We start from the raw sequence: 25073 nt of genomic DNA, 5'->3' as shown, positions 1-25073 counted from the left end.
ACTGCTCAGTGAAAACGTGTGAGGGCAGTGCCAGGGCAGCTTTATTGGAATGCCTAGTCCCTCGAGGTCACCACTGATGGAAACAACCGAATTTGGGTTTTCTAGTAAGTATAAATTTTTAAATAGCCCTTAGAGTACTTTTCTATTCTCCACTTCTTCCAAATCAAGGGCAAATAATGAATTTTCACTTCTCTGACTGTTTTGTGTTTGAATTTCGCCTTCCAGAAATGCCACAGTAAAAGCTAATGTCTTCCTTTTAAGCTAGAAAGTAGTGGTATATACTTCACTGGACCATGATGGAGAATGATAACTGATTCTGTTATCTTTCTTTTTCCTGTAGCCTTAACTCCCTAATAACCAATCCTGTAGTGACTGCAAGCCTGGTAAAATTTCACCTTTGAACAGAGAGGACACGGCAAGCTGCGGTGTGTGCTTGGGCAGGGCCAGGAGAGTGAGATTTAGACTCCACCAGCATCTTTGGATTGGGAGGCTCATCTCGGTGCTGCTGTGTGGTCCCACCCTTCCCCCGATGTCTGACTGCAGGGCTCCTCCTGCCTCCATGTGATAGCCATGTGCTGGAGTCAGGGTAAGAAAGCCACCCACCAGGCTGCCTTCATCCACACGTGTTTCCAAGGATACGGCCCTGGCCCAGGTCACATTCACACCAGAGGCTGTGGGCTGCTCAATCCTTAATGTTCATCTTTTTGAGACAGGGTCTCACTATGTAGTTGAGACTGACCTGGAACTTGCTGTGTAGCCCAGGCTGGTCTCAAACTCACAGCGATCCTTCTGCCTCAGCCTCCTGAGTGCTGGGATTACAGGCGTGCGCCACCACACCCGGCAGTGTTCATCCTTAATGTAACAAGGTCCAGTAGCTTCTGACCTGGTCTTCCCACCTATGTCCTTTGTGCGCAGCAATCTCAGACAGACACGGGACAGGATATGATGCGATCTTCTAGCATCACACTGATTATCAGGAACACAAAGTAGAGAAGGAACATGGTGAAGCCCAGGATCTTGTTCATTCTCCATTTGCATGATGCAATTGAAGAGATGACAAACAGAAGCATGAAGAAAAGCAAAACAATTGCACAGAACAAACCATTGCTACTGACTGGAACAGGCTGCAGCGCATTGATAAGGGAGAAAAGCAGCCAAGGGACCGGCAAGCTGCAAAATTGAAGAAACAATATGAATATCCTTAATGTTTATAATAATGCCATATGCTTAAGTAGGATTTTACAGTTTACAAGGGACTTATTTTTCACATGTACAAAACTACAAAATTGAGCAGAAAGTATTAGCCCCATTTTCTAGATGATAAAATTTACGTTTCCAGAAAAAGAAAGAACTTATCCAAGAACTCAGCTAATCGACAGAACCTAGATTAAAATGGTTCTGAACTGATCTTTTCTTCCCCTGCAGCTTCATGACTTCTATATGACTAACCTAGTTTAGCTGATTTAGTTTTTTCTTTAGTGACCAGGGTTCTTGAATGCCTTTTCACCATCACGCCACTGATATGCACCTACATATATTCAGATTAAAGAACCAAATCCAGAACTTGATTGGGGTATTGAAAATAACCTCTGACAAGGTCAGGATGGGAAAAGGTGGGCAGGAGAGTACAGAAGCATTTTAGAGCTCCCGAACCAGCAGGAGGCCACATGAAAAGAGCAGAAGAATCCAGACTGAAATGACTCCTTCCAACCCCTCCTCCACCACCTTCAACATCTATTTGGGAATGAGATGGCCTCCAATTTTCATCTACAAATTTCAACCAGTGACATTTCAGACAGCTTCCCCCCGCCCCCGATAGAGTCTTGCTAAATTGCCTAGGCTGGCTTCAAACTCAAGATCCTCCTCCCTCCGCCTCACAAATAACTAGAATTGTACGCAGGCAGCATTTTAGTTGTATTAACCCAACTGGCTGTGATAAGTGAAGGAAAGCTACTTTGTTGTTTTGGAAAAACTAACAACATAAATGCCCCTCCATTTCCTATATGATGAATGAAGCAGCCTAAAAACAGGCAACATAGTGTTTTCTAGTTAGACTTAAGAAGCCTTGGAAAGTAGTGCTGCCACTCACCCCACAGTGATGTCGAATATGTTACTTCCCACTGAGCTTGACACAGCCATGTCTCCCAGGCCTTTCCGAGCAACAATTACGCTTGTGATGAGGTCAGGAATTGATGTGCCTGCAGCTAGGATTGTCAAGCCCATAATCTCTTCTGAAATCCCTATTGTTTCACCAACCTGGAAAACAGCAAGTTTTGGAAACAGCAGGAGAAAAACTAACCACATGCTACTCTGCAAACAGCATCTTCCTAGGACCTCAGCACACTGCCTGCCTGCGTGAGAGCCAGAAATGGCCACAGGGAGAAAGGCCCCTGCTCTGGGCTGCAGAGAACCATGCTGCTCCTCTAAACTGGATAGAAGCCTGAGACCAGATCTGCCCCTCGCTATCATTTGAACAGTTCCCCCAAAGAACTGCCCTTCCAAAGTCTACTCAACTCAGCGCTCCCATTTCAGAAATGTGGACCCCTGCCGTGTGCCGGGACTAAGGTAGAGGCTGATAAAGTATAACAGTGCCACACAGATCCTACTCAGCTGGATAAAATGACTCACAAACAAACACAGCTCTGCTAAGTGCAGTTATAGGCAGACCAGAAAAGCCATGAGTGCTCAGTGAAATGCCAGAGAGTGGTCAAAGCTGAGCTAGCTTCCAGAGCACGGGAGAGAAAGCAGGGAAAGGGATAAGAGGACAAAGCTGCCGTCAAGACACTAAGGACCCCCTGTCATGCTCTGGTAGGAACACTAAGGAAAGCCACCCTGAAAAGTACTACACTCACTGAAATAAAAATCTACCTTCTAAGCTTTTACACACAAGGTAGAAACTGCATATCCTCTTGGTACTCAAGTTCCTGAGTGCTGGAAATTGATTTGAATGGGCAAATTTGCTCCTGGGACCTGCTGGTGCGAAAGTGACTTCCTGCTGTCCACTCACCTGGTGAGCCCACCACACCATGAGGTATGAGAACATGGCTATCCAAATGATGGATCCCAGGAAGGTAATAACAAAAAACTTCCTAGACTCCTGTGGGAAAGATTGCAAAGGAAAAAAAAAAATAAGTTGTAGAAGCTTAAGGCCTTTGGCCCTTCACTGGGGCACCATGAGGAGGATCTGGAAATGTGCCTCTCCAGCAAGGGCCTTGAATTGGATGGGTACGGAATGGGGACAGGGAGCTGAGCAGAGGGCTCAGTAGGCACCAGACAAGCTGGCCCAGCAGTGGACCCATCTTGGCATTCAGCTGGGCTTTCGCAAGTCCCCCCTACCCCACTCCCTCTGGCCCTGGAGACAGAACAGGAACTACCTCTGCATGGAAGACATTAGTCAGAACTTTCCCTGGACATAAGAATGTTGCGTAGAAATACGAGCCATCGCCCTGGGTTTTCAGAACACCCCGTGACCAGTGGTATCAGTCCCAACTAATCATAAACAAAGATGAGACCCAAGGAGTGACTAGTCCATGCTGCTTATAGTGACAAACATAAGGCACAAGTACAGTCTAGGGCCCCAGTCCCCGTGGGTGTCCCCAGCTGAAGAGTGGCTGGGCATACTCACCTGCCTCCGGACATCAGGCACCGTCAGCCACAATGGGAACACGATGGGCAGGAGGAAGAGGTAAATGGCCTGCTTCTGCCTGGTCTCGGGCCAGTCCAGGGACAGAGGCTCCTCATTTCCCTCCTCTTCCTCTTCTTCATTATCCTCTTCCTCCTCTTCACTGTCATCTCCGTCACTCCCCGCTTCACCATCTGCACCTTTCTCCCCATTTTTGACTTGATTTTCAGCCTTGACTTCTTGTGCTTCAGCTTCACTTTGCATTTCACAATCTTCTGCTTGGATTTCACCTTCATCTTCCTGTTCATCTTTTCCTTCTACTTCAGTGTCACCTGCGTGCTTTTTTCCTTCCATCTCAGTTTTATCTTCATGTTCACCTTTTCCTGCCTCCACTTCACCTTCCTCTTCTGAATGAGCCTCCCCTCCACTTTTCTCCTCAACTTCGCCCTCTTCACCTGTCGTTTCATCTCTCCTCTCCACTCCAACCACATCCTCCTGCAGTCCAGAGCCAACAGATTAATTTGTGGCAACCGCTCTGCTTGTTTCCCTTCAAGCTCCACCCCACTACACACACACACTCACATTTATGACATTCCTACCTGGTAGTTGTCTAGCTTTTACTTCGTCATTGCCAGTGATGGAGAACTCATTACCTAACACAGTTTATGCCATCTTTAACAGCTCTCCTTGGTTTGAAGTCCATATTTATATCAAACTTCTGGTCCCAGTTTATCATTTCACTAGTTGCAGCCACACAGAACCTTCCACAGGGTTAAAGATTCCCAGGCCTCCTGTCCCTCTCCCATGCTGTGACCTTCATGTCTTCATCAGTTCATTCTATGCCCACTGAGAGAACATCCCAACTGAACACAGAGCATTCACAGAATGGAACCTATTGAATAGCTCCCTGTCTTAGATTCTCCCATTACTATTGCCTAACAATATCCTTTGGTAGTCACAACCACTAAAACTCCTAAATTGTCATACACAGTATTACCTTATATGTGCCCAGCAATAATGATGATACTTGTTTATTGCACATTTTTATGTCCCAGGCAACATGATAGATGGCTTCTTAGTAATGGAATTTGCCACATTTCCTGAGTCAATTAATTTATAATGTAGATAGAAATATACTCACATTACAGATGGATAAATGAGGGTAAAGGGAAGCTAAATAACTTTGCTGTGGTCCACCGAGTTTGCAAGGGACAATGTTGGGATTTGAATATATGTAGTCCAATTCGTCACTTCACCACCAAGTCACCATTTTACAAATGCCAGAACTGAGTGAGACCTTTGGCTCCCAAACCTGGTAGCCTGGGGAGCTCATTAGAAATGTAAATGCCCTGGTCTACATGTACCGACTGAATTAGGATCTCTGGGATTGGAGGATCTCTGGGATTGGATGCCAGTGACCGCCAGTGACCTAAAGCATTCTCCTGCATGCTCCTGATGTATTCATCTGCAGAGCACTATTCAAGAATCATGGACTGTCTCCACACTAAAAGTCACTGACTCTAAGGATCTTCAGATTAGTTTCTCAACTAACCTACACCATGCTAGTCCAGCCCCTTGAGCAATGACCTGGGCTGTGTGCTCATGAAGTAAACATAATAAATATGTCATCTGTAACAAATGCCACAGTGCTGGCAATGCCCCCAAAGGATATTCAGTGATTTTTCAGTTCTGCATATTAAAGTCACTTGGAGTCTTTTTTAAAATTAATTTTATTGGTACATTTTAGGTATACAATATAATGACATTCATCATTGGAAATTTGCACCTTTACATAATCTATCTTGGTTATTTGGAGTCTTTTCAAACCACTGATTCCTAAGGACCAACCCCAGATACTCTGTCTTCATTAGTTGAGGATGGGCTGAACAATTTTTTAAGTTTCCCCAAATTATTCTAATATGCTGCCATCTCTGAGAACACCTGGTGAAGCCATTATTACTATCCACCAAGGGCTCTGCTTAGACTTGAGGATGGAAAAAGAGGATTTCAGGCTGAAATAATTCTTGACCTGCATTCCCATCAGGAGTAAAGACTTCTGGAGGTGATGACAAGTCATTAAATCATTAGTTATGGCACCGTCATCTCTGAGGACTGTCACCCTGATAGCCCCAGCAAAACAGAAGGGTCTCTTCTGTGTAGGAGTCCAGGCACCCCAATCTCTGGCCATGGCTGACTGAGTAGGAGCTGGATCCCTGGTGTGGCCTGGGCTGAACAGATTCTCTCATAAGATTGAGAGCCAATCTCTGGTTGGTCCCCCATGGGCATGAGGGAGGGGTGAACGTTTAAGGAAACAAAGGAAGCCAGGAGGCCCAGAGAAGCCAAGCTGCAGAGCCTGCTTGCAGAGAAGGAGCCACAAAGGAGAGTAGCAAATAGATGGAGAAGCCATTGGGGTCACAGAGGCCTCTGTCCTGTTGAGACCAAGCATCACTCCCTGCATGCAATTCCACATCACTTGAACTCTACCCAATTGAGAGGCCACAATGGGCCTGCACAGGACACTCAGGATACGGGAAGATGGCTTAGATGATGAACCCTAAAGCACTGAGTTATGAAGGAAGCATAACTGAATGCTTCCAGGTGCTGAAAAAAAACAGGGATGGAACTTGCAAACTGAGTATTCATTTACCACCAGTCACTCAACCTGACATCTCTTTGCAAAATGACTCAAACTTGGATCCTGCTCTCAGGAACCTCACCCCTTAGTAAGGCAACCAAGAGAGTCTTAGAATATGAGAGGCGGTGATAAGAGGCCCAAGACAGATGCAAAGCACACTTCCAATGTGGGGTGCACCGGAAAGCTGCCTGGGAAAGGAAACATTTGCACTGGGTCTGTCAAGTGGGACAAGATGAGGCAGTCCAAAGATGGGGAAGCTCCTGGGCCAAGGCCTGGGGCTAGAGAAGCACTGAGACAAGAAACAGCTTTACCAGAGCATGAATGAAGGAGGCTGTAAAGACAGGGCATCGGGACTCTGTAGATGAGGGACAACAGGACTGGGAAGGTTCCAAGGCTTCACCCAGAAATCTGCCACTGTGTCTCAGCCCCCTGGTGTCTGGAGCTGGCTTGGCTCACTGTCCCCTTACTGCTGACAAACTGGCTGACCATTCCTTGTGTCTTTACCAAGTGTGGCAGTATACCGTATGAGATTGTGACAGTAAATCAACTGGCCCTGGGAGATAACTGTATTTTTTAAGTGATTTCAGAGAAAGATAAAGCTTACCCTGGAAAGCTAAAACTCAAATAGGATTTTGTACTTTGGGCCAGAAAGTACTTCCCTGGGCCTCTTGAATCCCTCCACCCGTGCAGAGGCTGCATGCCTACCTGGCTGCCAGGATCCTCCTCCTGATCTCTCCGGAGGTCTGGAGCAGGAGCAGGTGTGATCGTGACTGCAAGGTGCTTGGCTGGCTCCTCCTCTTTAAAGGATAAACATGGATTAGGTCAGAAGCTGGTGAGTGGCTGCAGGGCTGCAGGACAGTGGGATCTCAGGAGGTCTGTTGGGGGAATCTCCTCTTGGTAAGAAAAATAAGAGGATTGTGATATGACTTGTTCTTGCCCTGTCTCCTGAGACCTGCAAAGGGGACATGGCCACCCTTGCTACTCCCATATTCACAGACTTCCCTGCCACTGTGGCCAAGGATGCTGTAAGCAGCTCGCCACATGGAGCAGAGAGTGCAAAGCTTCCAGTGCTCAGGATCTAGTGGAGTCTTTGGAAAGAATCCTGCTATTTCAAAGGCAGCAGCCACAGGGCCTTGGAATAGGATTGAGATGGAGGGAGACTTGGAAAGTCTGGAGAGCTAAGTTTAGGTACAGCTCTCTCACTCCTTGGCTGTATGGCATTGAGCAAGTCACTTGACCTCCCTGAGCCTCATACTGGATTTCTGTGTCACCACACTCCTGGAAGCCTTAGCTCCCTGGAATTGCTGGTTTCAGACCAATCACTAGCAACACTGTCCTTGTGTAGAAGTGATAGGAAGAAGAAATAGTCCAACAGAGCCTCATTTGGAATGAGATTTAGAAAAAACAGAAGTGGGGGTTCAACAAGGCCTTCCCCTGCCTGCCCATCAAGAAGAACACGGAACTGGAAGAACATACTCGGTGCACCCATGTTGAAAAGTACACACTAAGAGCGGGCAGGGCAACCTCAAGGTATCCTCAGAACTGACTGGCTCAGAAGGCCCAAGGCCTGAGCCTCAATCCCTGGCCTGAGCTAGCGGCAACCGGAAGTGGGGAGGTGGCAGGAGAAAATGCACTGGTCTGGTCATCCTCTCACCTTCTTCTCTGTTCTTTGCTTTGGTCTGGGGTTGAGCTCTGGCCTCCTGAGTCAACCTCTCCTCCTTGTCCTTGGAGGGGCGGGCTGTGAAGGAGAAAGTAAACACATCTATGACCACTGTGCTGTCCCTGCTGTCAGCTGAGCAGCCAGGGCAGTGGCAGTAGGTGGGCAAGGCTGAGAGTTCGATGTCTGGATTCTGACCCAACTAGGCCTGTTCATGGTGCCCAATCCAGCCACTTGTCTTAAATTCCCTGCACTATCACCAATGGCTATGAGCTTGGACAAGTCACTGTTCCTGTCAAGACCTTTTTCCTTTCTGGTAAAAGGACATGTTGGAGTAGGAACAACTAAGATTTATTTCCTTTATGAGCTCAAATGATGGCTGTGTGAGTGCTGACCTGAGAAGGATTCTGATCCGAGCCTGGTAGAAAAATACCCTGGGTGCATCTGTGATGCACGGAGAATGGGGCTGTGAAGGCCAGGAGACATACTTCTGGCACCTTGAGCTAGATTGCACCTTTCTTCTGATGCTCTAGAAATCAGGCAGCACTGTTCTGGTCACACTCCCCAGGGGGACAGCTGATGGAGACATTCACGATCACACCTTTTGGACCCCAGACACCAGGAGCTAGAGAACATCTTCTAGATCCCCATACGCCAGCTTTGCTGGAGGCCCCAGAACAGCATGCACTCAATAGTGTAACCCTGATTTCGAGTCAAGAAAAGCAAGGATGGCAACTTCCTTCCAATGTGACTGTGTTCCAGGCCATGTTGGAGGCATTTTATTCCGATCCCTTCCAGGTGGGAGAAGGAGGGACAGAGTGAAAGGCAGCAGTGTGTGAGTGCTCCTCCCGCAGTGCACTGGGGGACCAGAGAAGGGGAGGACAACAGCACAAGTGGGAAGATGATGGGTGCCCTGCCATCTATTCTGGGCCCCTGGCTGGCAGTGCCCTAAACCTCTGTGGACATGAGACTGTAAAAATCTTCCAGAACTGTCAACAGAGTAAATCACTCATGCATGAATGTGTTTGCAACCGTGCCTGGCCCTAGAAACCACTATGTAAGTTTGGGGGAGCTATAACCCCCCTCCGACCCTAGTGGTGATAATAAAGTCCTTGAGAACCACTTTCCTACCCAGGAAACAACTCTCATTGATAAGGTCCTGCATTCCAGAGGTGTGAGTTCTAAGGGACTCCAGAGAGATCTAGTACCAAATGCAGACACCAGTGAGGAAAGTGAGGCAGTGCAGTCCAGGAATCTGGGTGGGCCAAAGCTTCTGCCTGGGTCTTGGTGGGCAGGAAATAGATAAGCAATTCTGGAATTACCTCCAAGGTGGTACAGCCACAGCTGCCTCTGCAGAGCCACTACTGTGGTACCTGGGGTCCTGCAAGGTATCCAAGGTTCCCATGGGTCCTCCTGGGAACCAGGAAGTCAGGAGGCTGATACACCACTGCCTCCCTCCTCCAGACAGCCCAATGCCCCCTGGGCAGCAATTAAGCCCTGCAGTCTTCATTGAGCAGAGCAGAGCTGTCATACAGAAGGCACTTCGGTTCCCATCTTGGTACCAAGAACATGTGTTGACTGCTTGTTGGGGACTCCTGGCTAAGAAACTAAGTTCCCCTTATGTTTGTCATCACAAGCCCTGACTTCCCATAGCCCCACCACTGAGGGGAGTAGGCAGACTGCAGTCGCCCACATGCATTTGAGGGAAATTGCCCAGAGAGGCATGGAGTCCTAGGCAAGATAAACCCTTCGTAGGAAGTAAGGGTCTGGACCACAAAAAATGTCTCTGTCGTGATCAGTTCTATGGAAGACCCTGAAACACCTGGACGGCCTTCTGGAAGTAGCATGTGACACACAAACGTGTCTGGAGGAGTCTTGGAAGCAGAGGCCCTAGGAGGCCCCAGCCCCTCTTGGACAGTCTTGGGATTCAGAGTCAGGTGAGTCTCTCTGATCAAGCTTGCTCACCAAGCATGCTGGGCTCCCTGGGTGACTGTTGCAGCTCCCACAGTGTCTGTCTCCTTACATGGCCTCTCCCTCCCTGTGGCCGGATCATCTCCTTAGCATTGATCTCCTCTGCCCTCAGCCTGGCCTGGACATCACATAATCCTGCTAGTAGGCCAGCGGGCAGTTTGGTCATCGCAATGGCCCAGGCAGCGAGCCCCGCAGTCCCATTTGGGTCTTTATCTTCAGGACAGAGTCAGTGGTTCCTCCGGGAGTGGCCAAGCATGACTTAAAGACACAGCTTCCCTTAGTGGGCCTGTGGGCCAGGTGGGGGGCGACAGGAGGAGGCTGCTGGTGCTGTGTGTCCCACCCACCCTGAAGCCCCAGGCTCTGTTTCTCTGGAGCTGATGCCCACAGGAGACCTCACCTAAGGAGCTTCTCAGGAACATTCCATTGCCTGGTCTTTGACATTCCTTGTAACAGGCCAACTTGCTTGGTTTAAATAGACCTGACACCCAGTGTATGTCTGATGCAAATTCTGAGCCTCCAAAATGTGTCCCTGAACCCAGAAGGTCAGACAGGCTGTTCACAGGTTCCTGGGCTCTTTCTACCCTGTCATTTTCGGCTTAGCCTTCAGCTCCTCTGCCCACTGAACCCCAAGCCCACGGTCTTCCCATATGGGCCAGCCTTTCTCTGATGGCCTCCTGCTTGGGCCCAAAAAACAGGCCAGGGAGCAGGACTGGCTCCATGAGCTACCAGTAGAGGCCAAGGAGCATGCTGGGCAGCTCTCTGGAGAGAGAGATGGTGAGACTCTCAGCTGCTGAGAGTCATTTGTCAAGCTCGGCTGTGCTCTGGATGCAGCTCTTACCCCCCACCCCCGCTGCCCCAGAAGTGTTCCTGGCAGCTTCCAGGGTGGCCCTTAGGATTCCTGGCTGGGCAAGCGCTGAGTGAGCTTCTTAGCTGCTAACTACAGAGCAGAGGGAGGAGCCTCTCCTAGCTCCTGGGCTGTAGGCCCTTGAGGAGGGTCCCCTAGCAACATCCCTGGCCAGGCAGCCTGGGCCAAGCCACCTGGCTGGAGACGCTCTGCGGAACACAGGGCTGGCCCAGCACAGACCAGGGCAGGGCACATGGTGCTCATGGCCTAACTGCAGGTGAACCCCTTCATTCCACAGGGAGGGACGCTGAGGCAGGAAAGTAATGCAATGCAGCAACTTGAAGACCTTAGCATCCATGTTCCACATGGCCCTGTCTTGGTGAGTCCCCTATATTATCACTTTCCTGACTCCTGGGCTGTCTGACGTTTACCTCCAACTCTTTTGCCTGCTGACTCTCTCTTCCCACCCCCAGCCCGCTTCCCAGTGCTTCTGCCCCTGCAGGAGGGAAGGAGCAGACACACCAGCAGGTGTGGGGGCCTTGCTTACCTTCCCCCAGGGGGTCCAGGCTGTGGAGCACAAGCTGGTAGATGGTGGTACGGATGGTGCTGTTGTGCAGCAAGGCTGAGCTGCTCCCTCGGGTCAGCACTGACTGGAGCTGAGCAAGGGGAGAGCCGCACAGGCCTCAGTGGACCCTGCCCCACCAGGGAGGAACCGCATAAGTGCCTCGCCATCTGCCTCCTTCCCACAGGGGATCAGAGATCAGCCCTTATATTGGGCTACCTTCTTCCTTCACCCACAGTGCTTTCTGCCTCAGCCTCCGCCTAGCTCCTCCAGGCTGGCTCACTCTGTGTCCTGCACAAGTCCCCAAATGCTCAACAAAAACAGACCATGCGTATCAAGGACAGCATGTTACCCAAGCTTTGAACCCCCTGCAAGCATAACCTCCTAGGAATGCCCTCTAAGCCACACCCCAAAGACAGACCCTCTGCACGTGGGTGCAGAGCTCCAGGTTTTTCATCACTGCCCCAGCCCCAGAGAGAAGCAAGGCTGTGATCCCCATCTACAAAAAGTAAAGAGAATTCCAAGAAGCTAGCTGGTGAGAATCCAAGGTCATGCAGGGAGCAAATGAAAGTCAGACGGGTACAGGTCTGCTGATTGCCAACCCTGATTACCTTGTGCTATGAGACCTTCACAGACTCACACACATCTTTACTGTACACAGATGTGCACTTATTCATGGTGACACGCGTAGAAATGCCATCTGCCTTACAGCGGAGCATCCCTAGACAGCAGCTGGACCCACGCAGGCTTCCCTCTCCTACCTCTCTCCTCTGAATTCCTCTGCCACCCAGTGGATGTGGTGACACTTCACAACAAGGCCGGTGGTTTCCTTTGGGTGAGGAAGGTTGCAGACCCCAGCTCCTCCTTTTAAAATCCCCACAATTCTTTCCACATACCCCATAGGCCAAAACAGATCCTGTTTTTCAGAAATCTCAGACGCCCCACACCCTTCAGCGTCCTTCATATTTTTCTCTTAGTTCCAGGACATGCTAAAGCCACAAGTACTTAGGCCATTATATCAAATAGTCATGCAAAACTGGGGCTGGCAACTAGGACTTGAGTTCGTGTAAGCCAAAGAATCATTTTACAGATGCAGAAACTGAGACCCAAGGCCACAGAGCAGTGGCAGAGCCAGCTGTATCGTTCAGGATGTAGCTCCCAAACTAGCACCTCCTGGAAGGCCACCTGAGGTGAGGTGACAGCTCCTGGCAGTGCAGGAGCTTCCCAGGCCTGAGCCCAGCCTGGTGCCATAGTGCCCTGGTCCCTGGTGTCCTGGTCTGGCTACACAGAGACCCTGCGATGCCCCCGCTGGTAGACTCCATGCAGCACCCACCTGCAGCTTCCTGTGGTCCTGGTGCTCATCTGCTGCAGTGGCCCCATCACCTGGCTGCAAGCAAGGACAGGAACCAAAGACAGGAGTCAGGAACTGTCACAGAGGAATCCTTGCTCTCTCTATTCCTTGGGAAGCCTCCGGTTGAATGCGGAGACCACCCTGCCCCAGGGCTGGCCTGGCCTCAGAAAGTGGATGGCAAGTCCAGTGCCTTCAGATGTGCCATCCCCTCCACTACCCTTGAACCCACACCACAGGCTCCTCCTGCTCTGTCAGCCTTGCTCTTTCCCTCCCACTCCTTGTACTCTCATCGCTTTGTCACCTAACCCTGGGAGGCCGAGAATGATGTTCGTTCTTAGGGTTTGGTTTTGTTTTGTTTCTTTGTTTTACTTTTTGAGACAGTTTCTCATTATGTAAGCCTGCCTGGACTTGCATTCAAAATTCTCCTGCCTCAGCCTCTCGAGTACTAGGATGATGGGTATATACTGCCATACCCAGCTAGAATGATACTGTTTTGTAGATACCTATTCTTTTTCTTCATGGCACTTTCTCTAATTCACTTGTATAATGACAAAGTAGCCGTCACTCAATAAATATTTATTAAGTGACTGAATAAATGAACGGTCATCCAAATATACTTCATCTGTTCCAACTGCTCTTCCCTGTCCATGCCCCTTTCCCTCCCTAAAATGCCTTCTACATTTCTCTCTGCTTATGGGAGTCCTATACATTTTTTTCAGAAGATTCAGGGCAAATTCCTGTATAAAGCTTTCCCGAGTGGTTCCTTTGCCTCCCCACACCCTCCCTCCAGCCCTCTCTAATACCTCTCTCCTCCACGGCCACATAGAACAGAAAGCACGTTCTGTGATGCTGAATCCTGGCTGTGTGGTCAGACGAATGCGAGTGTCCTGGGGATGCTGCGGGGCAGCCAGCGGGAAGCAGGACGCTCAGGTGATGCAGAGGGAGCAGCAGAAAGCCATGGCATTTGCTGGCCACACCACCACTTGTAACTTTGCAGTCACAGCCCACAGATACCGTTTGAGCTTTTTTTGTTTATTTGTTTGTTAAGTCATTGTTAACTGTTCCCATCCATGAATTGTCTACCTAGCACAGTAAACTTGTGCTATCGTCATCTTGGTTCCCTTGACCTGTGATGCTTTACACAGTGAATGTGAGGGGATCTCCCAAGTGAGCTGCTCCCAAGTGGCCTCTGGTTCTGAGTTTAGGCAGCCCAGTCACTCATGGCTGCTGCAGTAATCATTTTTACCTTCCCGTCCACCAGCCTCCATTACTAAACCACAAATGGGCCCAGAAAATGTTAAAAAAAAATAGTGCGTGATTCCAGGCCACCCTCCCACCACCTGATTCATTCTTTGAGTTCTTTTTATTTTATTTTTTCTTTCTTTTTGACAGGATCTCACTATGTAGTCCAGGATGGCCTTCATGTCCAGAAAGTACCAGAAACAAATATAGCACAGCTGCAAGACAAAGCAGAGTGCAGTTCATGGTATGAAAGGTAGAGACAAAGGCACTGTAGTGAGCTGGGCCAGGGAGGCTTTCGGCAGAAGGTAAAACCTGAGAAGGGTGAAGTGTGCTTGGATGCACGCTGCTGAATCAATGAGAGTTTCTACTGTGAGGCAGAGCACAAATACCCAATCTGAATCTGAAGGGGGCGCTGTACGCTTTTAACACACCCCTTAAGGTTTTCGTGACACACCTGCAAGGATACTGGCACAGAGGAAGGCGGCCCCTGCGCTGACCCCCACTATCCAAGCCATCTCATTATTTGTCCCACCCAACCCCCACCCCCTGAGTTCTCTTTAGAGACAGAGAAGTGTGTGGGGCTGAGCTGCCCTTGGGGCTGCTTGGCTTTGTCCACAGAGGAGCAAGAGAGCTGATTTTTGTTCTCTCTCTTTGAGTTTATTGGTACCTATATGTATACAGCACAGTTACATTCATCACTGAGATCTTAAGAGAGCTGATTTTTGCCCATGGCCACAGCCCTAATGTACTCTCTGCCATTTAGATTTATCCAGACCAAAATATTTCTCTCTGGGCTCATTGTTCCTGGCTAACCTCAGTCTGGACTTCCAAGTTTTGGAAGTCATTCCTAGCAACTCTGTGAAACAGACAAGGCCATCGTGATAGATGAAGAAACCGAGCCTCAGAAAGGTCCCATAACTTATCCACACTCACACAGAGTGGCAAAACCCTCCTGATTACCTGCTCTCCACTGAGATGGGTTTCGTATTTTTGGTCTGAAATTTTTGGGGTGTGTGTGTGTGTGTGCGCGCGGGTGCGTGTTGTTTGTTTTTACTAAGTTTCCTTTCTTTTCCCACACATAAATAGGGAACTGATGTTAAATCTATATTCCCTAATGACTCTGTTCCAAATTATTGACATTTCAGGGAAATGGGTGTGAAGTTTGTCTACATTTGGGCGTAGCTGACGGGTCCACAGTGATTCTGGCAAGAAGGTATTTTCTGAAGATGTCTCGTCACACACATTTCATTATGAAATTAGTATAAAAATATTGAAGTATTTTACAACCTTTTTTCATACTAAGCCTTTGAAACGTGGTGCCTGTTTTATATTTACAGCACATCTCAAAAAATTGAACTGGCCAGCACACTGGCTGAATGTAGCTAGTAGCCACCAAAATGGCCAGCACAGCTATAGTCTCTCCTCACTCTCTTTCCTGTGTCCTCTGCATGCACGGGCAAGACCCTGGCCCCGTATTCAGTCAGTGAACACCTGCCTGTCCTCCCAGATTTGGCTAAGCATCACCTCCTCCAGGAAACCTTCCCTGACTCTCTGGCTGGCCCAGATGTCCTCTCTCAGCAGTGCTGAAACCCCTGAGCACTCACCTTCCATGTTGTCCTGCAAGTATTGGTTTTACTCCCTTTCCCCCTGAGAAGGATTTACTGTGGCACTGATGAAGCTTAAGCTTCAGGACCTATCTCTCCCCTACACATATCCCTTCCAAGATTTGTGTCTAATTTTGTAGCACCGCTAATATATTCTTTTTCCTAATGAGGATCAGTTCCCATAAAGCTTGGATCAACTCCAGCTCCTCCATTAATGTGAGCTCCTTGAGAGTAGGGCCTGGGCCTTATTAATCACTGTATCCAGGCTTGACACAGGCCTCACATGGGAGGAGTCAAAATGAATGAATGCTAGGGTTTTTTAGCTCTAAGTCCTGGACTATCTTGCTCTCTCAGCAGAGTGCCTGTCAGCTATTGATGGCAATTGCTGCACATTTGTTAATGACACAGATTTCTCCCTCCTGCGCAGACCTTGTTCCCAAACTTCAGGCCTGTTTGGGTCACTGCCTCCTGGACAAATCCACTTGGTGGGGACACAGACACCCAACTCACTTTTCCAGAGTGAGAGACCCTGAGTACCTAAACCTGTCCTTCCTCTCGGTGGTGGGACCAGTACCCCTGTGACCTCCCCCAGAATCATCTCCAGATGATTCTGTCTTCAAAACACCTCTTAAATATATACGTGGTAATCATGTGCGCGTGTACGTGTGTCTGTGTGTCTTTGTGTCTGTGTGTGTAGCAAGCAGTCTCTACCCATCCAATTTCATCTCCCTTTGTTTCAGCTGTGGTCGAAAGATTATTACATGGAAATTTCCAGAAATAAACAATTCATAGTTTTTAACTTGTGACATGATGAAGTATTACGGTGTGTCTGTGCAGGATATGCTGTCCATCCATAGTTGCTCAGCAGCTGTCTTGGTTATCAGAGTGACTGGTCTAGCAGCAGAGTGCTTGCGTGCAAGTGACTCTGTTTTTATCTTAAAAAGGCATCAAAGTGCAAGAGCCTTGAAGCTGGGAATTCAGGTATGTCAAGGAGAAGCAGTAAAGTGAATGCTATACATAAAGTCAGGCATCCGCTGGGCCTTTGAATGTATCCGTAGACACGTGGGGACCCCTGTGTGTGTCGACTGCTGGATGCTCAGAGCAGCCCCCTAACTGGCCTCCCTGCTTCTTCCTGCTTCCTCTCTTGCGCGTCCATGATGCAGTCTCTGCACAGCAATTAGGGAGCGGCGTTTTAAATGGGGGCTCATTACACTGTTCTCCCAGTGAGCACCAAATAAAATGCAAACTCCGTATCTGATCCCCAGCTCCCACCCTCCTCCCCAGCTGCCCTGCCCCACCCTCCCTGTGCTTATGAACCAACTGTCCTAGCCACCCCCCCCACTTTCTTTGCCACACTGCGCCAAGCTCCTCTCAGCCCTGAGCCTTTGCAAATGCTGCTCCCTCTTCCGAGACTTCTCACCCAGTTCTCATCTCATTCTGCAGATCTGTGCTTGGACCAGCTCTCCCCCAAAGCCCTCCTCTGCCCTCCCTCACCGAAGGAGGCTCACTGTGCAATCGTGTTCTGTCACATGCACGCCACAGTTATCATCTTAGCTGGGTGTGGTGGTGCACACCTGTCAGCCCAGCCCTTGGGAGGCTGAGGCAGGAAGATCACTAAGATTTCAAGGCCAGGCTGGGCACATAGTAAATTCAAGGGCCCGTCTGAACTGTATAGTGAGACTTTGTCTCAAAAAGCCAAAAAAAATTAAAATAAATTACCATCTTAATTTTTTTTTTTTTTTTTTTTTGGTACCAGGGATTGAACTCAGGTCCTTGTGCTTGTAAGGCAGGCCACTGAATTGCTGAGCTAAATCCCCTGCTTAATTTATTTTATTTATCATCCATATGCCTATCCACTCACCATAAGAACTTGTTTATGGGTTTTATATTTCTAACTGGTTTGAGTGACAGAGAATCTAGAAATCATGCTGCTCCTTGTAGAACACCATGGATGTCTGATTTCATATTCAATGCATCGTATGCACCGGAAGAAAATACTGCTGTGTTGTATGCGTGCAGGGAAAATCTCAACTACAGTCACATACGTGTCCAGAAAATGACAGACTGTTGTACTGGACACAGCCACTATTTTTCTGTTTTTCTTTGTTCTTGTGGATTCATTTTGTCATCAGCTAGCGTGCCCTACCAGGTGAACCCTGAAAGCTTAAGTAAATAGTATGAGGAACAGTAATCTTAAAATTGAGAATTTGGCCAAGGACAATGGCCCGTGCCCGTTTGTCCAACTAATCAGGAGGCTGAAGCAAGAGGATCAAGTTCAAGATCAGCCTAGGTAACTTAGGAAGACCCTGTCTCAAAAACAAAGCAAAAGAAAAATCAAGTGATTTAGAATTCCACTCTTCCTGTCTTTCCTGACAACTGGGGAGAAGCTGACAAGGACTCGATGTCAAGGATGGCTTCTTTGGGAGCACAGTGGATTCCCTGGCACCTCATATGGGTGGAGCTTGTAGAGGAGAGGTCCAGTGGCAGCTTCCTATCTACAGCTTCCTGTGTTTAGGCCACTACTAGGACCCCCGAGATAAGCATCAAAATTGAGGCCCAGGGCTGGGGATTTAGCTCAGTGACTGCGCTGCCTGCCTCGCAAGCTCAAGGACCCAAGTTCAATCCCTGGTACCAAATAAATAAATTAATAAATAAAAATAAAATAAAATGGGAGAACCAGCCCCCTACAGAGGCACTGGGTTTGTCTACGTGGAGCCTTGTTGCTTGATGTTATAAAAGAAGTCCTGCCCCAAAGAAAATAGCCTGAATGTGTTCAGGAAAGGATGGCAGATTTTCCCCTGGGGTTTCACATTCTCGGGTACACTAAGGAAGAACTGTGGACACAGGGTTTCTAAAAGGGCTCAGACAGAGCTTATTGCCTGGCTTTTATCCCTTTTTGCTACGTTGCCCAGGCTAGATTCAAACTTGCAAACTTCCTGCCTCAGCCTCCAGAGTAGCTAGGATTACAGGTGTGTAGCAGTATACCTAGCTAGCTTCAAATCCTCTTTTTTTCAGCCAATATCAAAAAAGAGACTCTAAAGCACCATTATAAATATCTATGATCAATATTAAATCACTTAATTTTTCTGTATTATTAAGTGAATTCTGATTTGAACCCCTCCTCCCCCCAAAAAAGAACCCTTTATTTTGACTCTGAATAGAAGTGAAGTAAAAGGCCCCTCAGCTCAGGAACTCAACCAACAGGAGTTGGGTAAATACTGAGTAAGAAATGAATTGTTGGCTACTGACTGTGTACGCTGGTTGTTTGGTGGAGAACACCTGTGAGTGAGTTGCTCTTAGGAAAATACCCAAGGCCATGCCCACTTATTTGTTTATGGGTCAGCTGCTACTTTCCCACCACAGGGACAGAGTTGAGTAGGCATCACGGAAGACCGCATGTCCTGCAGAGCCTAAAATATTCACTGTGTACCAAAAAAAGGTCTACTAACCTCTGAGCTTCATCACGTTTCCTTCACAGGAGCTAATTATCCCCTCTGAGCCTCTGTTTTCTCATCTGCAAAGCAGGGATAGCAAGCTAACCTTGGTCTCCTGAGAAATCAACCGAATGTATGGAACAGACCTCCCTGAGCATGGATTCCTTCTCCAACTCCTTCTCTCCTGAAACTCAAAACCCTGAGCTGTTAGGTGTTTCTGAGACAACAGCAGCAAATATTTCTGGAGCTTCTGGTAGGGTAAAATGCTAGGCTCAGCCCTTTGGGAGATACAAAGATTGTTCCCTGCTTAGTGGCAGTGACAAATCTGACATAGTGTCATCCCTTCTCCACTTCGCCCCCAGACTGATGGAGAGGAAGTGGGAAGCCTGGGTGTCCTTCTCTCTGTGTGTCTCTCCAACATGCTGTCCTCTTTCTGTCCCAGGCTTTGACTTCCCAAGCAGCTGTGGCTATGACTTCACCCCCCATGTCCCCACCCCCACCAGGCTCTGCAGCTCTGCCCAGACCCACTCTGTCTGCCTCTCTGCTTTGCTCTCTGACCTCTTTGAAGCCCTGGCCCCTTCCTTCCCTAGGTGATGCTTCAACATAGGACCCATTCTCAGGGAGAGGCGTGAACTGTAAGTGTGAGGAAGGGTTTGAGCAAAGTATGTTCATTTTCCCAGTTAAAGTCTCATAGTCAAATTGCTCTACAGGGGTGGGGACACATGTTATACTATTAAAAAAAATGAAAACCATCATGGTTTACTAAGTCAAAGATTGGGTCTTTGTAGAATTGCTTCTGGAATTCAGAACACAATGGCTTGCCCCAGATTACCAGTGAAACGAGGTATAATTTATTTCTCTCAAACCAGACCTTGGCCATCCAGACATAGACATAAAAATGCAAGCAAAGGTGGTTTCCTCTCTCTAGCTATAAGAAACCCTAGGATGGAATTTAAGTTCGCAAGTATTTAAAATCTTCCAAAATAACTATAGTGGGGCCAGGGATTTAGCTCAGTGGTTCCACTGTCTGCCTCACAAGCACAAGGACCCGAGTTTGATCCATGGTACCCACCCCCCAAATAACTCTTGTGCCCGGTGTGGAGGCACACGCCTGTAATCCCAGCTCTTGGGAATCTGAGGCAAGAAGATTGCTGGGAGTTTGAAGCCAGTGTAGGCTACATGGTCAGTTCAGGGCCAGTCTGAACAACAAAGGGAGACCCTGTCTTAACCAAGTGATGATGATGCTGATGATAAATAGCAATGGTTCTTGAGTTATTTGGACTAATTTTTAGAATATGGACACTAGTAGTGGTAAATCATGGCTATAAGTATTTAATTTTAATTTAATTTTAATGGATTTACTTTCAAGTATAGACAGAAATTCAGCTTACTATTTAAAAATAATGCTACCGAGTGGGGATTTAGCTCAGTGGCGCCATGCCTGTCTCACAAGTGCGAAGTCCTGAGTTTGATCCCCAGTACTGCAAAAAATAATAATAACAACAACAATAATAATAATGCTGCCAATTAAAAATCATCCTAGATCCATTTCAACAAATAATTACGAATACAATCAGCACCCTGCTTACTGGTTGGCAAAAAGCTGCTAACAAAGCCCTTGAAGTCTCTTAAGTAGGTTACACGTTCTCCTTTGAAATAATTGTGCTTTACAGCTTGGCAAGGTTTGCTTTGAGCATCTAACTCTGATAAAATAGGAAGTTCAGAATTTGTGGAGTTTAAATAAAAGCAGAGTTACTACAAAAGACCTGGAGGCAAGCCAGAGGCATTTTGACAATTGGCAGCCTAATGTACGTCATGGCTTTTCTTAGAGGAGAGACCCGGGTTTCAGAGCCACCCCTTGCCAGCCAGCCCTGAGAATTTGGCCAAGAAGGAGGTTGGTTCCAGCTTCCTCATCTTAAAAGTATGCAACTCTCTTGCTGGGCATGGTGGCGCACACCTGTAATCCCAACACTCAGGAGGCTGAGGCAGGAGGATCACTATGTGAGTTTGCAGCCTGGGCTACATAGTGAGTTCCAGGTCAGTCTCAACTACATTAGTGAGACCCTGTCTCAAAAAACAAACAAAGAAAAAAAAAGTATGCAACTCTCTGAGCCTCCCTTTCTTTTTAAACCTGTGGCTTCCTTGGAGCAGCTGTCAAATGGGAAAGAGTGCAGAATGGGGAGAGAAGAAGCTGGATTCTGACTCTCGCTGGCTCTGTGGCCCTGGGCCTTACTGGCCATCTGCAAAGCAGGCAGAGGAGCTCAGTCCGTCAGCTCAAATAGTCGTTGTCCTGGGGCCTGCCCAAACTGGATCATGTAGACACAAGACATGATCATGGACTGTCAGACTTGACAGGACCTATGGGTGACAAGGTAGACTCTCATTTCCCCTAAAGAGGGGAAGGGACCTGTCCAAGGTCACACAGCTAATTAGAAGTAGAATTGGGTTAGAATCTTGGTGTCCAGCTCTCTAGTTGGTGCTCTGACCGGAACGTCATGTTATTTCAAAAATCCCACAGAATATTCATTGGATGTCCCTTGGCCCCGTATCTCCCAGACATGCTGCTGAGTTTGGTCTCTGTCCTGCTCACTCATCAAAACTATTCTGGATTAAGAAGCTAAGTCCTTGTACTCTTTGCACATAAGGAGCAGGACAGAAATGGGGTCTCTGTTCCTTAGATACCTCCAGAGTTTCTAAGAACAAAAACTTTTGAGATAAATTTTCAGAGATTACTTGGCCAATTTAATCTCACCTTCCAGTTACTGAATCACCTGGTACACTTAGTTGTGTTCAGCAAGGGGGAAGAAGAGCTCTTTGGGTTAGGAAGCCCTATGAATGGTGTCCTGGTGTCTGGGTGCCAGCTGACACACAGAGTGGGTCTTGCCCCCAAGGCTGGCTTGTTGGTGGATGAGTGGACCTCCCACCTTTCCCAGTATTGAAGAACATAAATAAAAAACCCTTCCTCTTCCCAGACCCCATCCAAGCCAAACGCACCCTCCCCAGTGCACAGGTCTAGAATGTGAAGTAACAGTATTAAATGAAAATTGGGGTGTGGCATAAACCCCGCACCCCAAGCACGTGGAAGAAATGATCATTTTTTTTCCTGCCTGGTATCTCCTTGGACATTCTCCAAAGTCCAACTCAAGTGTCATTTCCAAAGATCCAGCCAGAACTGCTGGGGTCCCAATCCTAGCTCTGCTGCCTATTTGTTGTGTGACCTTGAGCAAACAGTTAACTTCCTTAGACCTAAATTGCCTCTCCTGCAAATGAGGATCATAATAATAATAACTACTTATAGTTGAGCAGGGGTGGGGGCCAAGGTCACACTTGCAAAGGCTGCAGCACTGAGGCTGGCAGAGCTCCAGCACTCTGGAAATGTTGAAGAAATAGCAAGTGAGCCCGAGCACCCATCTTTGGATGTCTAACCCAGCCCCACTACTCTCCAGTCCTGAGCTTTCCCCAGCCATCCCACCCAAGGGCCAGAGAAGCCTGACCTGCCCGTCCTTACCTTGCTGAGGTCCTCCAGAGCCATGATCTTGGCTACTGGCCTCCTGCTGAGCTGCTCCTTCACCCAGACCTCAATCTGTTTGTTCCGCTTCATGGTGAGCACGTAGAAGGCGTAGGCCAGCAGCAGCAGCAGGCTCTCCCACCAGGCGATGAGGCTGTCCAGGAAGAAGACAATGAGCATGGACAGGTTGAGGGTGTAGAAGGAGACATCACGGAACAGCGGCCACCAGGTGAGGTTGAGGGTCTCCCGGGAGAAGAGGGAGCAGGTGCCAATGACGAAGAGGATGTTGAACACGGCAGAGCCCACGATGGTACCGATGCCCACGTTGCTGTGGGAAATGAAGACTCCAATGAGGGAAGTGAAGAGCTCCGGGGCAGAGCCTCCAGCAGCCATGAATGTGGCACCTGCCACATCCTCAGAGATCTTCAGCTTGTCCGTGATGATGCCCAAGGCTGGGACAAAGTACTCATCACATACGATGGCCAAGGCCACAAACACATACACCATGCCGAAGATATGCAGGACCACCCAGCCCTGCCGCCGCTCATCCACACTGAACAGGTCCAGGGGGTACTCTGACTTGGGGTGGGGCTCTGGCCAGCCAGGGAGTGGTGCTGAGAGACTGGGACCAGGCACCCCTGGGAGCAGGGCCGTTGTCGGGCTGTGGGATGGGGTGTGGGGTGTGGCTGGAGCTGGCTCCACAACCACACAGTGCCGGACCTGGGTGGTCAGAACGGCCCTGACTTTGGGGGATACTGAAGTGCTGGATGCTGTGAAAGGTTTCTTTGCCACCTCCCAGAGGGTGGCTGATGCTGTTTCGACGGTGGGTGAGCGGGATTGGGGCCAGGGGTTCGTAACACTCCAGGCAGCAGCAGAGGCTTTGGTGTCTACTGGGCTGTTCCCTGTCACAGTGCTGACTGTGAGGTGCTGCAAGGGTGCTTCCTGGGGAGTTGTCAGCTTGTTCTTTCCCAGTGACATCCGAGGGCTGGCAGAGCTGTTCTTTTCCCTTCTTCTGGGTCTACTCAGGGCATCCTTTTCCAGTAAATTCCTTGGAGAAGTCAAGATGTTTGTTTTTGCATTGTGTGTCGGGCTAGTTGGGCTGTTGCTAACTGTTCCCTTCAGAGTGATGGGGGTACTTTCTTCCACTATTCTCTTGGGAGAATTGGTCTCCGATATTTCATAGTTTGCCCTGGTTTCACTGTCTTGTGCTATTGTGCTGGGGGTGACCCCGTGGCTCATCTCCATTGTCATGAATGTGGACGGAGTGAAAATGTGTACTGTTCCCTTCACCGGGAAGGGTGTGTGCCGCTCTCCTTTTCTCCTGGCTCGAGTTGGGCTGTACCTCTGCATTTCTTCCCTGGGGGTCAGGGTATCATTTTTTACTGGTGGTCTGTCTGAAGTTGGGGTGTCACGATTCAGTACTCTAGTGGTTGGGGTGTTTTCCTTTGTTCTCTCTGAAATTGCTGCTGTCAGGCTGTGAGTGTTCTTTGATGTTGTTGGAATGATCTTGGCTGTTCTTCTGGGTGGACTGGGGGTGTTCTCCCTGGTCCTGCTGGGCGGTACTTGACGCCTGCCCACTGTAGCTTGGGATGCTTTCATCCCACCCTCCACTCCAGAGCTAGCTTTTGGAGGCTCACTGCTCACCATTACCATCTCATCACTGGGGAGGTCCCGGCTGACCAGTTTTATAGGCTGTTGGGAAGAGACTTCTGCCCGCAGTGAGAGCAGGGCCCGAGGTCGCCCTAGGCGCTGATAGGTAGAACCGATGATCAACATTCCCAATAGGAAGAGGAGGCGACTCCAACGGAACCTCTTTGGATGGAGTAACTGCCTCTTCCGCAGCCCTATCTTGATCAGTTTCCCCATGATGGCCAGTTACACGTGGTCACAGAAGGCCTCTCATGCTATCCATGGAGCGATAGCAGCTGCTCTGGGATTCAGAGTGGTGATCAGGAAAGATTTCTCCATGAAGACCAGCCAGGGGATATCCATAAGCCTAGGGTGGTAAAAAGAAGTTAAGAGGCGATCTGGGGCCCACAACTCTGATTTGGGACAGAGTCTGATTTGGCCCATCTGTGAAATGGGTGTGGTAATACTTATATTGATTATGCAAAGATGATCTCTTGAGGGACATCTGGGAAAGGGAAACTGTGGGCTAGAGATCAGAAAGAGGCTTACTTTTCACTGAATATCCTATTCGTTTGGCCATATTATCACGTGCATAATATTTTAATTTAATTTATTAAAAGTAATGCCTATGTAAACAGTAATAATACTTATGCCACAGACTCTTGAGAGAATAAATACATGTAAGGTCTGTGAAAGCTGGGTGTGGTGATGCATGCCTGTAATCCCAGCACTTGGGAAGCTGAGGCAGGAAGATTGCCACAAGTATGAGGCCAGCCTGGGCTACCGAGTGAGTTTAAAGTCAGCCTGAACCACATAGTAAAACCCTGTCTCAAAAAATGAAACAAAATCAAACAACAGTGATATATAGGCTAAGTTTCATATAAGAATGCAGAAAGAAAAAAAACAGAAAAGATGGGCCAGGGATTTAGCTCGGTGGTTCCGCCACCTGCCTGGCAAGTGCAAGGACCCGAGTTCAATCCCCAGTACCAAAAAAACAACAACAACACAAAAAAA

At 48.5% G+C, this 25073-nt stretch overlaps 1 protein-coding gene across 4 annotated transcripts; it reads right to left on the bottom strand.

Moving 5' to 3' along the window:
- Positions 1 to 797: 797 nt before the first annotated feature.
- Slc24a1 (solute carrier family 24 member 1) lies at positions 798 to 24296 on the bottom strand. 4 transcript variants are annotated; one of them, XM_033756177.1, is made up of 10 exons: positions 23721 to 24296; positions 22431 to 23669; positions 12625 to 12678; positions 11277 to 11385; positions 7912 to 7995; positions 6963 to 7054; positions 3626 to 4117; positions 3008 to 3097; positions 2090 to 2256; positions 798 to 1170 (listed from the first exon to the last, which is right to left on the bottom strand). In XM_033756177.1, the coding sequence occupies exons 1-10, from the start codon at positions 24294 to 24296 to the stop codon at positions 921 to 923; spliced, it is 3153 nt and encodes a 1050-aa protein (XP_033612068.1). In that variant the 3' UTR covers positions 798 to 920. The 4 variants fall into 4 exon arrangements, with proteins under 4 accessions (XP_033612068.1, XP_010641558.1, XP_010641560.1 ...); XM_010643256.2 differs by having other exon boundaries at positions 22431 to 24296; XM_010643258.2 differs by lacking the exon at positions 3008 to 3097 and having other exon boundaries at positions 22431 to 24296.
- Positions 24297 to 25073: the final 777 nt, after the last annotated feature.

The sequence above is a fragment of the Fukomys damarensis genome, unplaced genomic scaffold (genome assembly GCF_012274545.1).
Source record: "Fukomys damarensis isolate Sample0158 unplaced genomic scaffold, DMR_v1.0_HiC HiC_scaffold_25, whole genome shotgun sequence".
NCBI lineage: Eukaryota > Metazoa > Chordata > Mammalia > Rodentia > Bathyergidae > Fukomys > Fukomys damarensis.
Note: the sequence above shows the minus strand (reverse complement) of the source record. Positions and strands in the feature narration are given on the sequence as shown.

What these genes read in the sequence shown, in the direction of transcription:
- Slc24a1 (XM_010643256.2), bottom strand. Translation starts at nt 24,296, where the DNA reads ATGGGGAAACTGATCAAGATAGGGCTGCGGAAGAGGCAGTTACTCCAT. An exon ending in AGGACCACAGGAAGCTGCAG is followed by an intron (nt 11,386 to 12,624) that starts GTGGGTGCTGCA and finishes CCCCTTGCTCAG; the next exon opens with CTCCAGTCAGTGCTGACCCG. An exon ending in AGCAAAGAACAGAGAAGAAG is followed by an intron (nt 7,055 to 7,911) that starts GTGAGAGGATGA and finishes TATCCTTTAAAG; the next exon opens with AGGAGGAGCCAGCCAAGCAC.